General features: G+C 34.2%; 1 protein-coding gene across 1 annotated transcript; it reads left to right on the top strand.

The window, feature by feature from the left end:
- The first annotated feature begins 322 nt into the window (after nucleotides 1-322).
- Nucleotides 323-6,682, top strand: LOC137400767 (ciliary microtubule inner protein 2B-like). Its single transcript, XM_068087104.1, has 7 exons — nucleotides 323-467; nucleotides 1,566-1,768; nucleotides 2,808-3,035; nucleotides 3,455-3,545; nucleotides 3,898-3,990; nucleotides 4,750-4,838; nucleotides 6,060-6,682. Exons 1-7 carry the CDS (start codon nucleotides 382-384, stop codon nucleotides 6,191-6,193), a joined length of 924 nt encoding a protein of 307 aa, XP_067943205.1. The 5' UTR covers nucleotides 323-381; the 3' UTR covers nucleotides 6,194-6,682.
- The last annotated feature ends 8,004 nt before the right edge of the window (nucleotides 6,683-14,686 follow it).

Here is a 14,686-nt window from a genome sequence, read left to right as displayed (position 1 = left end):
CAAAATATATATTATTAAATTGTAACAGTTGATAATTTAATTTAAAAAATTAATGAATGACCAAAAGTTTTAAAAGTTTGTATTTGATCTACAGTCCGTAGCAACCGACTAGCAAAAGCGCCCACTTTTCGATGATTTTCTTTGCGGGTCTGTCTAAATTTATTTTAGCCTGTGCTTTTTAATTATATACATTTTTTAATGTAGTTTATCAAGCGTTTATTCATAATTCAAGTCACGGACTAGAAGGTGCCCGCACGTATGGTAAACGGAAAAGCATTTCGTTAGCGAACGTAAACCTTGCCTCAACAAAGGCACTATATTTTTTCCACAACCAACCTATGATAACATCTGACTCGTGGTCTTAAAAACATTGAAGTCAACATGACCACCATAGCTCTTGGTGGAGGACCTGACGTATTTCAAAGAAGAGAGTTTGCAGGCTTGAGAGAAGGCACTCATGTACCAGGGTATAATTTTATAGTTTTATGCTCAGGTGTACGTCGTGTTAGGTTTTGAGTCGCATGAAAGGTCGCTACGTGGTTGTCATATACGTGGTTGTCATAAAGTTAAGTTTCAGAACATTTAAGGATGATAGACCAATAAAAATATTTATTTAATGATTTTGAATTTATTAGAAAAATGTTGCTGTAATTCTTTTTGCGATGTATTAAATATTGTAGGCGTTGAGATAACTTGAAAATTTTGATTTGGAAGTAGCAAATAGATAGGCACTTACAATGGGCTTATTTTTTGTTATCAGCTAAATTTTTTGTGAGTACAGTAGTTTGGAGTATTACGTAGCTGTTAAATTATAGATTTTGACCATTAAATTGCTGTAAATCTTACTTCTTCCAATGATATACAGCCCCATAGGGGCTGTATATCATTGCTTCTTCCCTCTCTTATAGATTCTTCCTATTCACCAAAATTGTTATGTTAAAAAATATACTGCTGTACACAGTCGCTCTCTGCATATATTGATATCAGCTGTGAATTAACATTTACTAGTGATTGCATTATAAGAATGTATAGCTTATTGACTACAATGAGATTAAAACTTATAAAGAATAACACTTTTCTTGCTACATATATATGCCTGTAAACAAAAAAATTGTTTTCAGTTTTTGTACTGAACATTACAAACTCTCAAAATGATTTAGTTCATTTTTGCCGTCAGATGACCATTATCTTACGACAATTATTTTAAGGTTTTTCGGTTGTAGAAAAAAGATTTCATCAAATTGATAAACATTGTTGTCAGGACTCGCTCAGTGATGGTATCTTTACATGTATAAACCCGCCAAATTTTGACATTATTTTTGCAACGCGTGCACAACATCACAGCCTACTGTTGTCTCACATTTTATTTGCAAGTTTGAAAAGGTTTATCGGGACATTTAGTCCAAAGTTTCCCTCCTTGCATGCTTGTAGCTGAATTATAATTAGTAAACTTTTCCTTCCCATTCTTGTTGTAGCTTGAGATCAATTAGCTTTTTTTTTAAACAACACGTTAAATCTTTACCAAAGTTGCACGCATTGCATGCATTGTTTTGTGTAACTCCCAGCTACCGAGGGTATTGCCCACAGATAAAGTATCGAGTTGGAAAAACATATGGCACTGATACAAGCGAACTTTCTGCAAAAACTGATCATGTCCACCCTCTGCCTCCAGTTGGACCTTCCAATCCAAAACCTGTGTTGTCAAATAAACTTCCCAGCGCTACTGGAGATAACAAATACACAGAACAGATGGTACCTGGCTATACAGGTATAACATGATTGGAACATATTGCAGTAAGCAGGTTGTAGATGATTGGCATGTTTGTTCTTTGACTTTATGTATTTGACTATATATAAACAGATTCACGGCGCTCAAATTAAATTTTGGCTTTTGTCATTTATTTAGTTGCTGTGTATAGAGGACTACTAACTTTTACAGAATGGCTCTCTTCTAACTAAACATATACGGCAAAACTGAAAAATGTCAGCTCATGAAACCCTTTTTGCTTTGAATTTTTTTGCTGACTTGATCGATGTTTTTACACAGGGTTGGATATCACTTTAGACTTTACTTGTAGCATTGAAGTTGTTTGGAGTTATTGAGAGTTACACAAAAAATGTGCAATTTATGGAAAAAAACTTTTAAATTGCAAAAACAAAAGGATTTAAATTAGTTTAAAATAATTCATCAACATCATAAGGGTTACATACATGATGGTGCTTTGTTAGAACAAGATACAATGACACAATACTTATAGAGACTACTTTGTATTAGACGTTTGCCTATGATGTTATAGACTCAGCTTTAGTGGTAAGGCTGGTGTCATAGACATATCAATAAACACTTTATAGATAACTTTATAAAAACTCTATAGAACTTTATGATTATATGTACATAGATACTCTTAGATACCGTTATAAAATTAACTCCTTGTAGTGATCTTGTCATAATAATAAGTCAGTCATAGGGTCATAAAGCACAAACTCACATCACACGGAGTTGTCTTCTCAAGAATAACCAGTGTTTGACTATTGGCATAACTAATTCATATATGGCTGTAGAATTGATGAGCGACACCTAACTTTGATTGTAGTGTGATTCATTAAAAGTCAGGTTTGGTACATTAAATAAAGCTACTATTGCTGTTCGTCGCAAGCTCTAAATCTGTTGTTATTTGCTTTTTGCTGAGATCGATTCTTAGATTTGGTTGCAATGTTGTAGATACCATTCATCAACAAAACAAGGATTAGAGTCATTTGCTCAAGAAAATTTTGTCATAGCTGAAGATACTGTAAATTTATTTTAGGCTATATTCCTCGTTCACCCTTCAAGTTTGGAAACACTTACAAAGAGGACTGCGATTTTAACATTGACCAGCATCTGAGTATGTACAAGTATCACGATTATAAGATGAAAGATTTGCAGAACCATGTTAAAACAGCGTCACAGCTTCATCCCGTAGACAAGGATCCCCATGTTAAGAATGTGTTGGACAAGTATCGAGATACCCATCCATCCCGATCCATTTTATTAGGTATAAGTCTATTGGAGTGGAAATGTTTTGCAGTTTTTATAAGTCTTGGGAGTGAAATGTCTCTAGTTACTGATATGACTGAACCTTGAGGATTTCTATAGTTCAAGGATTTTCAGAGGCTAAATTGAAGAGTTTTCTAAAAGTGTTGAGTTTTATCATGACTTTTTGGTGTGTCCATTAGCATCAGAGTGATCTGATGCTAATGGAAATTTTTTTAACAAATAAAAGAGAGTGTCAAGCATGAATTCATTTGCAGAATTAAATTTTTTACATCAAGCTAATTATTTTCACTTGTCTTAGCAAACTAAATAATGCTCTTAAATAAATATAGATGTCCTAGCAACCCCTTTGAGCAAATCTTATTTCCACCTTTCTGTGTTTGACTTACACGTGATAACTGTTTATTTTTTAATTGCCAGCTGAAAAGAGGCTGCCGACGGAGCCTCCGATGCCAGGATACAAAGGCTTTATTCCTCGCATCAACGTAACGGAAAAGGGTCTTGGTGCAAGGTAAGATTGGGTCACAACCGTTAGTTTTATTAACTCCATTTTAGCAACTCGATGGCGTGTATTGTTAATGTTCAACAGTAAATTAGCGTTTGAATTTCTCACAAGTCATTAACCGAACTCATATCACACGGAGTTGTTTTCTCAATCAGTGATTAACCGGTGTTAGGCTATTGACAACTAATTCATGTCTGTCTGTTGATATGATGAGCGAAACCTAACTTTGATTGTATTGTGATTTATTGAAGGTCAGGTTTGGTACATAAAATAAAGTTACTAATACTGTTTGTTGCATGTTTGGAATTTATTTGCTTTTTGCTGAGTTTGATTCTTAGATTTGGTTGCAATGTTGTAGATACCATTCATCAACAAAACAAGGATTAGAGTCATTTGCTCAAGAAAATGCTGCTCACTGGAATGCTATGTCAGAAAAAGTCAATTTGGATAGGTAAGAGCTGTTAAATCTCCAGAATTTTGTTACAATTTTAATCAGCAATCTTATTTTTGTGAAAATATTTAGTGATCAATGAATTGCTCTAGTGGCTAACAGATTTATGCATGTTATGTGCATTTTAAATTATTGAAAATAAAATCAAGTAATTTTACCAGCTACCTGCTTTATGAAGAAGTTAGCTTTTATTTCGATGGTTGCTAGATACAGTATGTGAGACTCATGAACATGTAGTTTAAAACATTAATTTTGAAGTTGTTGCCTCACTACTCACAAGAGCACTAAACTTCTAATCAAAAAGTTGGCTCCTATTGCTCTAAAATTGCTTTCTACTCTATTGCTCTCTACTAAAGAATGCATTAATTACACTAAAGCTAAGAAAGTTTTATAATATTGTAGTATTCTAAAACTTGTAGTATAAAACTGCAAAAGATGAGTTAACAAAGCTCTTGACTAGCTTAACAGTTGCTCATCGCTGCTGAGATTTCAAATAAACTTGCAAGAAAAAGAGAATTGTTTTTCGTATAACTAGACACAAAAAATACAAGTAAAAATGTTGCCGGTAATTCAAATCATTCAATGAAACAAATATTTAATATTTAGTGATGAGAATCTTTCAAGTCAGACATAAACCAAACCTGATCCAAAGATAAACCAACTCAATTAAAAATTTCTTGTTTTTGCTGTTAGGATTTCTCTTGATTTATTCTGAAGTGAGAAGTAAAATAGTCAACAAACACAAGACTCTGATTGTAGGAACTATGAAGGTGTAGATGGCCCATCATACAGTAGAAGGGTCTATCTCAACGATGGCATGATTCCAAAGTACACAGGCTATTTACCACGTGAGTACCATAAGAATACTGCGTAAGGCACTGTGAATCTATCTTGTTTTCATTGAAGAGCACATGCTTTTGGCGTCTTTTGGATTATAAAACAGCTTACCTCAGAGTTGGCCGATTAAAATCAAACGATTTAAATCATCCTAAAAAAATTATGTTTGATGATTTCTTTTATTTTTTCAATGTCAAAAAAATGGTACTTATAGAGGGTCTACTGTGAATATGAACTGCACAAGTTGGTCAAAATTAAAATAAAAACAACTTTTAATAAATTAAAGTGATGCAAAGTTGTTTTGTTATGTTGCTAATTTTTTCATGTGGCACACTTCAACAAAATAAAATAATATTATGTTAGCGGTTATGAAAAAAAAGCTGGTAATTAATGTTTTCAACAAATCTGATTTAAAAAAATAATGATTTTTTCCAACCCTGGATTACCTATATATTAAAATGCGTGATGTTCTTATCTTAATGATTGTAAAACTCAATAATATGCATAAATATAAGCAAAGCAGTCAATAAAATTAACAGATATTATTTGTGTGGTTCACATCACTAGTCTTCAGTCCATGATTAGTCTGCAGCAAGAGGTAATACCTGCAGCTCAAGTATAGAGCCTGCAGCAAGAGGTAATACCTGCAGCTCAAGTATAGAGCCTGCAGCAAGAGGTAATACCTGCAGCTCAAAATATAGTCGGCTGCCAAATAATGTCTAGAGTTTTTATTGCAGCTTGTGTAGTAGGACTAACATGTTTTGTCATGGTTTAGCTAAATGCACAAATTACCTTGACTAAGTAATATTTTTATAAACTCTCACAGGTCTTGCAATATTGATTATAGTAAAAGGTTCTTTTGTTTGCGCCTTCACTTCATGGATAGCAGTGATTTTGTCATGTTAAAAACGATTTGATTACATTTTTTGCCCAAAGTTTTTATAGGAACTGCTCCAATTAGCCTGTGGTCTTACCACATGGCAAATGATGCTCTGAGACTTTTGCCCAAGCTGACTCTTGCTCATCATCCTAAAAGATTTCATGGAGTTGTCTTCACCTTGAACAATCTAAAACATTTCATGGAATTGCCTCCACATGGAATAATGTGAAAAATTTAATGAATTCAATGTACTCATTCTATAATAGATCTATTCTAACCTTTTAATCATCAGACTCAATACTGCAAAGTGTATGATCAAATATCCAATTCAATGATTTTTAAATATTTTCAGAGAGGAGATTTGCCTTTGGTAATACCTACGGTGATACATCGCGGTCACTGAGCGTGTGCAAACACAAGGATGAATGTTTCGGTGATTACATGAGGTCAAGGACGATGCCAGTCATGGAAAGTGCCAAGTTCTAGATAGGCTGCATAATGGCTAGGTTAATGCTTACCTTAGAAGGTACGGAAGCTTCAAGTTGAACTGGTCTTTCTCTGATTGATATTTCTTCAGTGGCTAATGAGAGGAAAATATTTTATACTCATCAACTGATTGTCTATTTCCATTTTTTAAGCTTTCACTGTCTGCATGTGTAATTAGTAAAGCATATACTCGTTTACATATAGCTCAACCTGTTGAACCGATAATTTTGTGTGAAATTTTGCATTTGTATATTTTAGAAAAACTGTTTAAAGATGTGTGTAAATTTGTACTAGCCTTTCTACAGCCGCTATCATCAGTGTCTTTCTGCTTGTCAATTGCTTTTTAATAACTCCATTCAATTTTTTCTAATTTTTTCAACACCCTTGTTATTTAAAAACTGACATCTGGTTTGCTTGTTGTAGTTTTCACTTGTGAGTAATTTGATATCATAATCGTTACTCATAAATATAATGTTTTATGCGCCCAAAGCATATTATGAAGTTAGTAAAAGAAGTTAAAGTATTCATGAGACAAATAGCTTGGTAATGAAGTGTCAACAAGCTCCATCACAAACCAACTCCCTGTTTGTATAGTCGATCCATACATGCAGTTATCACTCAATGCCAGCCACGGTTAGTAACCTAAACAGGAACATACGGTTAGTACCCTAAACAGGAACATTTGTTATAACAAACTCATTGTAAACCATAAAGACACATGGCTTGATTCTACAATTATCTGAGTTATGTGTGCTAGCCAAACTCCAATTATGAGCATCCTTGATAGATTGATATTGGAGTCGTGTCTCCTTGCTCAAACTTGAAATTGAGTCATCAAGTGGTAACTCTGTGACACGTTTACAAGCTGTTAACATATTTTCATAGCAACAAAAGTCAAACCATAATAAGTACGTGTAATCAGAGGCAGAGTTTTTATTGTTTCTCAATGGTCTATTTTCACTTACAGTAGTCATAAATACCATATTAGACGTCTGTCTCATAATAATAATAATGATAATATATATTTGGTAGAATCAACTGGACTACATATGTAACTCTCTACTTATGTCACAGATGCAGAAAAGACCTTGTCAAACTATACAAAAACTAGGATTCATCCTAAACCTCATTGTGTATTATTGTAATTCTGTTAACTTCCTATGAATTAAGGTGACTTTGAATCAGTTGGTTGTCTTTATATCTGTAGTTCAAGGTCATAGAAATATATTTATATATACGATCAAAAAAAGCTTTACAATGTCTTTTCTATAATATAGTGTCTGAAATTAAGCAAAAGGCTAAATACACAGGCAATTCAAGCATGCAAATATAATAACATCAATACGCTTCTTAAAGAATACAAGCTATATAATCCTTGTTAAAATGCCTTTGGAGCAATTGTTCATGTAAACATTTTGTTAGCAAGTTGACTTAGGCAACGAGAGTTGACAAATGTAGTGCCAAATTCAATAAACAATTTTAAGCACCATAATGTACTAAGATTAGGCTAAGGCACCAAAATTGGGAGTTGTCTGCTTATATTAAACTAGAAAAATAACGAACGTTCTCTGTAAACTTATTGCTCACTCCATTTGCAAAAACAAATAGTTGAAATTTGTTTAAAACATCACTGAAAACATTACGATTTATCTTACCTCATGTTTTAATAATAAAAATCAACATACAATGTGAAGCTAGTCACTAATTCTATCACAACTTTATACCAAAAATTCAATATCTCTAAAAACTAATTTATTTTGCTAGATATTTTTTTTGTTCCCACTGTTTTAACATGACTGGCTCATACTTTAGCTATTGTTTCCTCCGTCCATATCAGTTTTTGCATTTGATTCTCCGTTTTATAAATGGTCATGTTTTAAATTGGTCATATCTAAACGCGCTGAGCTATTAGAAATACATTGGCATCAGCATAGATTAAAATAGTACCTTATTATTCTACTAAAATATGTAACCTTTTATTGGAAAACAGCTACCAAAAAATGTCTCAACAATTGTGGCAGTCACACTCCTCCAGTTCATCTGACCAGCTCTGCAAGTTAGTTCCGCATAGCAGTTGTCCAGCGCACACTTCAGTGTTGGCAATGCAGTCCTGAAAGCACGCGAACTGCCGAGCCGTACAGGAACATATTTCATCCTCCCAGTCGCCGCACTCATTCCACCCATCGCACAGCATTTCCTTCAGGATGCATTTGCCTGAGCCTGGGATATATACACGTAATATTGATTGTAGAGCAGATATCATACCTATTGTTAGCGATTAAGCTCACTTATTATGCTTACAAGGTCAGACCTGATCAATACCGGCTACCTACGTAATACGCTATGAATATGTCTTACAGTTGCACCTAGATTATTTTACAGGATGTTAATCGGCTGAATATAATGTTTGCTATGTTTGACAATAGCAACTGAAGGAGTAAAAGTTCACTCATAGCAAGCAGTATTGTTCTCTCAAATGACATTCTAACCCCCCTTTGATTACGATGATACTCTTTGGATGTATTCGGTGAAGATGAGTTTAGACGGATTAGGACTTGCTTTAAAAAATTGCTCGGACAACTCCAGCAGTCTCACATATTTACCTGTGCTAATTGATACTCTTCCCTAAACATATCTACAAATCTATAGAAAAAAGTATGGATGCTTTATTTTGTCATATTGTTGGTCGACTTCAGCATAAAGCCTGCTCTAATCTTTATGTCGTTACTTTGTTTACACGGCAGCATTGCTGTGGCAGCCTTACTTACCCATACACTTGTACAGCTGCCGGCTGTTGCAGTCACAACCCATCTCATCGGACCAATCCCCACAGTCATTCTGCCCATCACATCGCAGTGATGCCAAGATGAGTTCACCATGATAGTTGCTGCATTTGTATGTGGCCTCTATCTCGCTCCTATGTGTTGTCTCGTTAGTAGGTATTTTCTCATCTCTTTCAGACCTCTAGTATAATATGATTATGTTATGATTATGATACGTACCTACGCACACGTATTCGCTAAACTATACGCATGCTAGAGCAAGCCTTTTGGCATCAGCAGCATAATTAAGCTAGTGCTTTTTCGAGTGACAACTTCCTCTCCTTTTTTTGTAATCATCGCAAAACAGTTCAAAATGAACAGAGAATATTTGTGATTGTCACGAAATCTATAGCATGAAAATTGTAATGATATGCAAGTCCAAACAAATATAATCTTAATAACAATTTTAATAGTACATGTATATATATATATACCTATATGTATATAGGTATATATATATTCATGCATGTATACTCAGCGTTGCCCGGGTAACAAAAGTCTTTGCACAGAAAATTTATTTCCATTTAACAAAATACAACAGTTACCCTTCTAACTTTCAAACTTCATATCACGAGAAAAGCGCTTTGTGCAGTTTAAATAAATTAAGAGAAAAAATAAAACAACTGTAAAGGTTTTCAAACATTGTCAAACAAATGTAATTTTCAAACTTCATATTATGAGGAAAATGTTTGTGCTGGTCAAATAAATTAAGAAGCAAAATAAAACAACTATAAAAGTGTTAAAATGTGAAATAAATAGCAAGTAATAGCTAAATTAAGTCTGTTTTGCTACGATTACAATAAAATATGATTTGGTAATGATACAACTAATACGAACTGAGAAAACAAAATAAAAATCATGAATATGTTAAATTAATGATAATTATTCATGCATAAAAGTGTGTGTGTAAAAAAGTTATTGTTCCAGCAAAAGCTATCCATCAAAACTTTGAATACCTCCATACTAGTACCTTTCGATACTGGTACAAATGTAAAATTGAGATATCGGACTATCTTTGTCCGACCGAACAAAGAGAGAATGTAGAGGCTATTCCTACTCGATATAATACAATTGCCTGCATGAAAAGTATTGGCCTTTACCAATTCAGTAATTAAACCTTACGAAAAACGCATCTCCATCTTTCATAGAGGTAATAGACTTCATAGAGTTTCGATTAATACGTCATTTAGCGTGGAAAATCGAGAAAAGGGTATACGCTGTGTGATAATAGCAACAGAATCATGAGAACAGCGTAGCTTGGTGGCTCAGTGCGCGGTTCCAGTGTTGCAGTCCAAATCTTGTGGTTGCCATCTTCATGAGTTCAACTCCAGCAGAGAGCGAGCTTTTAATTCCAAGATTTTAATAGCCATACCTAGACATACCGAAGGACATACACACATACATACACACAAACTTTGAGATTTATATACATATATATACATGTATATATATATATTTTTTTATATTATTTACTATTATTGTATATATATATATATTACTTTATTGGCAATTATTAATGGTTGAATGCAGACACTAAAACGTTTGATTGAAAGTTACAAGGCAGGTAATAGCGATTTGTTTGAGATTTAGCATTGGCGACAATGAAATACTGCTGTAATAATAGCCTAGGTTCCCACTTTCTCTTCGCAGAGATTAAGAAGTAATCTTATCTCCCTGTTACATAACTGGCTATACCAAAGCGCCTAATACAATTGTATTGTAGTAAGTACTGTAAAAACTACCTAAAAGGATATCATATGGAGAGAAGTAAGATGTAACAACCTAATTAGTACCTTTTGACCTGCCAAAGGTGCTAATAACCTTGTCAGGCCTCTTAATACACATCCATCTATGAATATGAGCACATGCTTACCACATACCTTGATAATCAGGTGTTCATTAAAGACGCCTTTCATATTCATGTATCCCTCTCTACAATATTTGTGCATTTAATATTACAATTTTGTTCTATATACAAAATCATTTACTTTATTATAGTCATATAGCTTCCATCTCAGCTAGCGTAAGACTCTAAAAAATTTTTTCGATGAAGTAATGAAAACAACTATAAGATGATTAATGCAAGAAGAGTTAAAAATGAGCTATTTTATAAAGTGGCTGATGATTTCATAAAGCTACTATTTGAGTATTTCAAGCTAAAGATGCCTTGTAACACACTTAAAGCTTTAGCTCTTTGGAGGCCGGTAAACATTATCAATGTGTAATAATATGCACAATGACAAAATGGCGTGTTAATGTTTGAGTATCACTTGTACAAAGCGGAGAGAGAAAGAAGGCTAGGGCAGTCTGCTCATCTAATACTCTTTAGTAAAAATTTGTAGAACTTTATTATAATAAACTGTTTGTTCCCTGTTCAAAGGGAGACATGATATGAAAGTGTGTTACTTACTCTTAAGACTTGAATCAACATAAAAAGCAAGCACATATGATTCAGCTCACACCGCTTCCAATGAAATCGCATGTTTGATAATATTATGGTTGGTTGCTCCAGATTGAGTTTACAGTATCATGGCAGTTTTTAAAGTTAGTTGGAAGGTCAGTTAGATTAAACATAGTGCAGATGGTAAGTAACTCAAGGTAAGTCTGATGTTTGCAGTGTCTACACTCTTATATACATGAGTACAAAGTAGAAATAAAAAATGTTAAATTAGAATTACGCGGTGATCAGAGGCTGCAAGGTTGATCATCACCATGTTTTAGAAGATGAAAATAAACTAATATTTTGTGCATTGCATTTTTGTATCTCATCTGTATAGTTTTGTGTTTGCACGAAAAGATACAAATGACGTGTATAAATTTGAGGTCTGTTTAGCAACAACTCAAAATTGTACAGAGGTTTGCTTGAACACAAACTAACACAGTCCTATCATTGAAATACATCAGTAAAAGTGCTAACTGGTTTTACAAAAGGACCAATGAAAAAGCAACTTGCAGGTCTAATTAATATGTATATTACTTAGCCTTTTCACCCATAATAATTTATAAGCTCATTCTGGTGTAATTTATTATATGAAGCCTTCGCAATTAATGAATAAAAATGAATTTATATACATGTGTATTTAACTCATTGAAATGACGTATCCTAATTGAACAGATTACAATTTATAATATACATATAGTGTTGTATGTTGTATACATATCATAGTGTTGTATGTTGTATAAATATTGTCTACATGTTCTATACATGGTGTCTACATGTTGTATACATAGTGTCTACATGTTGTATAAATATTGTCTACATGTTCTATACATGGTGTCTACATGTTGTATACATAGTGTCTACATGTTGTATACACGGAATTTCAATGTTGTATACATAGTGTCTACATACTGTACACATAGTGTCTACATGTTGTATACATGGTATTCACATGTTGTATAATTAGTGGTAGGTCAAGGAGTCTTCAGTACTCAAATTCAGAAGAACAGATAACACTAATTTTTAACAGATAATAAATTTTTAAGACAGATGAATAATAATAATCAATAATAATTATTTTGAATCAGTCTTAAAACCTTTCACTCATTGAGAAAAGAGCTGAGTTTTCATGGCAGTCAACTAGTAATTACTATCAGAATTCTCTCCTTACCGCATACAACAGAATAGTGGGGTGAGTGACACCTGACAGCTCATGTCTAACCTCAACACGCACTAGCGTCTAATGGGTGACTGACATCTGACAGCTCATGCCTAACCTCAACATGCACCAGCGTCTAATGGGTGACTGACATCTGACAGCTCATGCCTAACCTCACAACATGCACCAGCGTATAATAGATGACTGACACCTGGCAGCCACTAACTAACCCTGTCAAGTGCACCAGTGTCTAAGGGTGTCTGACCCCCTGACAGCCGCTCACCAACCTTGTCAAGTGCACCACCCTTTATGGGCGACACACCTGGCAGCTGCCAACTAACCTTTCAATAATAAGCTTTCCTTGCAAAGACATCAGAACTGTGATCATTCCTAGAATTGATACAAAAAGTAAGAAAACCCTCTTCACAGCCTTTGTTATATTAGACATTGCTTCAATAGCAGCCAACTCTCTAATGGGGTTATGAAGCTGTCAAGGTACTATGTATATGCTACCCATGCCGTTGTTAATACATGCACATATATATAAAACAGTAACAAAAGACTAGGCATATTGTTCTCTGACTGGAAAGTTGCATAGAGCCTACACCTTTGAAGCGTATGGCCTTTTAAACATTTGTAACTTTTAATCAAAACACTTATTAGCATTTTTCCTCTAGTAGGATACTAAAATACAGCTGGGGTAGGCCGGCTTGTCACTTGGAAAGTTTCAAACAGAAAAAGCCACTGATTTTGAAACTTAAAATAAACTCTAAACCTAATGTTCCTTGACCCAAACAGGAGGATGGGCACCTGCAGGCCTGTCTATTCCTCAAGGTTGTAGTAAGTGGACAACCTGCAGGCCATGTCTAATCCTGAAGGTTGTGGTAAGAGGGCAACCTGCAGGCCATCTCTAATTCTGAAGATCATAGTAAGAGGGCACCCTGCAGGCCATGTCTAATTATCAAGGTCATAGTAAGAGGCCAACCTGCAGGCCATTTCTAGTCCTCAAAGACATAGTTAAAGGCAGTCAGACCAGAGTTTTTAGGCCAGAGTTGTCAGGCCTTGCATGGTCACTATTCAACTTTTTACAGGCTATTTTGAGATTGCCTTAAAAACAACAGGCTTTTTTTATACCGTTGCCATTCAACGCCTGCTTCATAAAGAAACTTGTGCTATATATTTATTTAGTTGAACTTTGAGAAGCAGTCTTGAATCAAGGCCTGGTATTAAATTGTTTCAGGCCAACCCTCTTGTATATTGACACTTGGGCTGCCATAAATGGAAGCAACAATGTCAAGGACAGAGAACATACAAGGAGAAAAAATAGTGAAATCTTGTTGGCACTAGTTGTTTAAACGACCTTGGAGTCAGAATTTATAATTTTATGACAATTAATAGGTTGAACAAAGAGTCAATCATAATAGCTATTTACTGAGATGGTTTGAGTTCAACTTTCAATTTATTCAATAAACAATAAGTTGAAAAACTATTTCCCATAACCGCCATGGGCAGTATATGAGGGCACTATTGTACTCTTTCAAAATATGTAAAATAACAACATATTAAAATATAAAAATATATGATTAACATAATTTAAAGATTATGTTCCTTCATGGTTAAGCATTCCTTTGCCTTTGCGTTATTATAACTTAACTCTTCCATTTCCTGCCATCCTTGTTTCAGCAGCGCGGCTAGTCCTCTGCTCCTCTCCACACAATGTATCAACTTTATGAATTTTTTACCTGATGCATTTTACACATTTGTAACATCTCAGTTGTTTTACTTTTATACCATATAGGCCTACCTGTTGTTTTACATCTCATACTGGCCTTGTTTAATTCTTAACCTTTTGTCAGCCATGCTGTTTGTAGGCATAGCATTAAACATATACCGTTGCTAGATCTAGCAATTTTTAAACAATTTGCAAAGGTATTGATAGTTTTATAAATTCAGGCTAGTGGTACTTAAGAACCGTGCCTGTTTTCGTAATAATTCTCTTTTCCTTCTAGATTTCATATCTAGTAATCTTTGGAGTTTTGAGTTTTTACTAAGTTTTCGAATATTTCATATTT

This window comes from Watersipora subatra, chromosome 1 (assembly GCF_963576615.1).
Source record: "Watersipora subatra chromosome 1, tzWatSuba1.1, whole genome shotgun sequence".
NCBI classification, from domain to species: domain Eukaryota; kingdom Metazoa; phylum Bryozoa; class Gymnolaemata; order Cheilostomatida; family Watersiporidae; genus Watersipora; species Watersipora subatra.
This window is presented reverse-complemented; position numbering and strand designations above follow the sequence as displayed.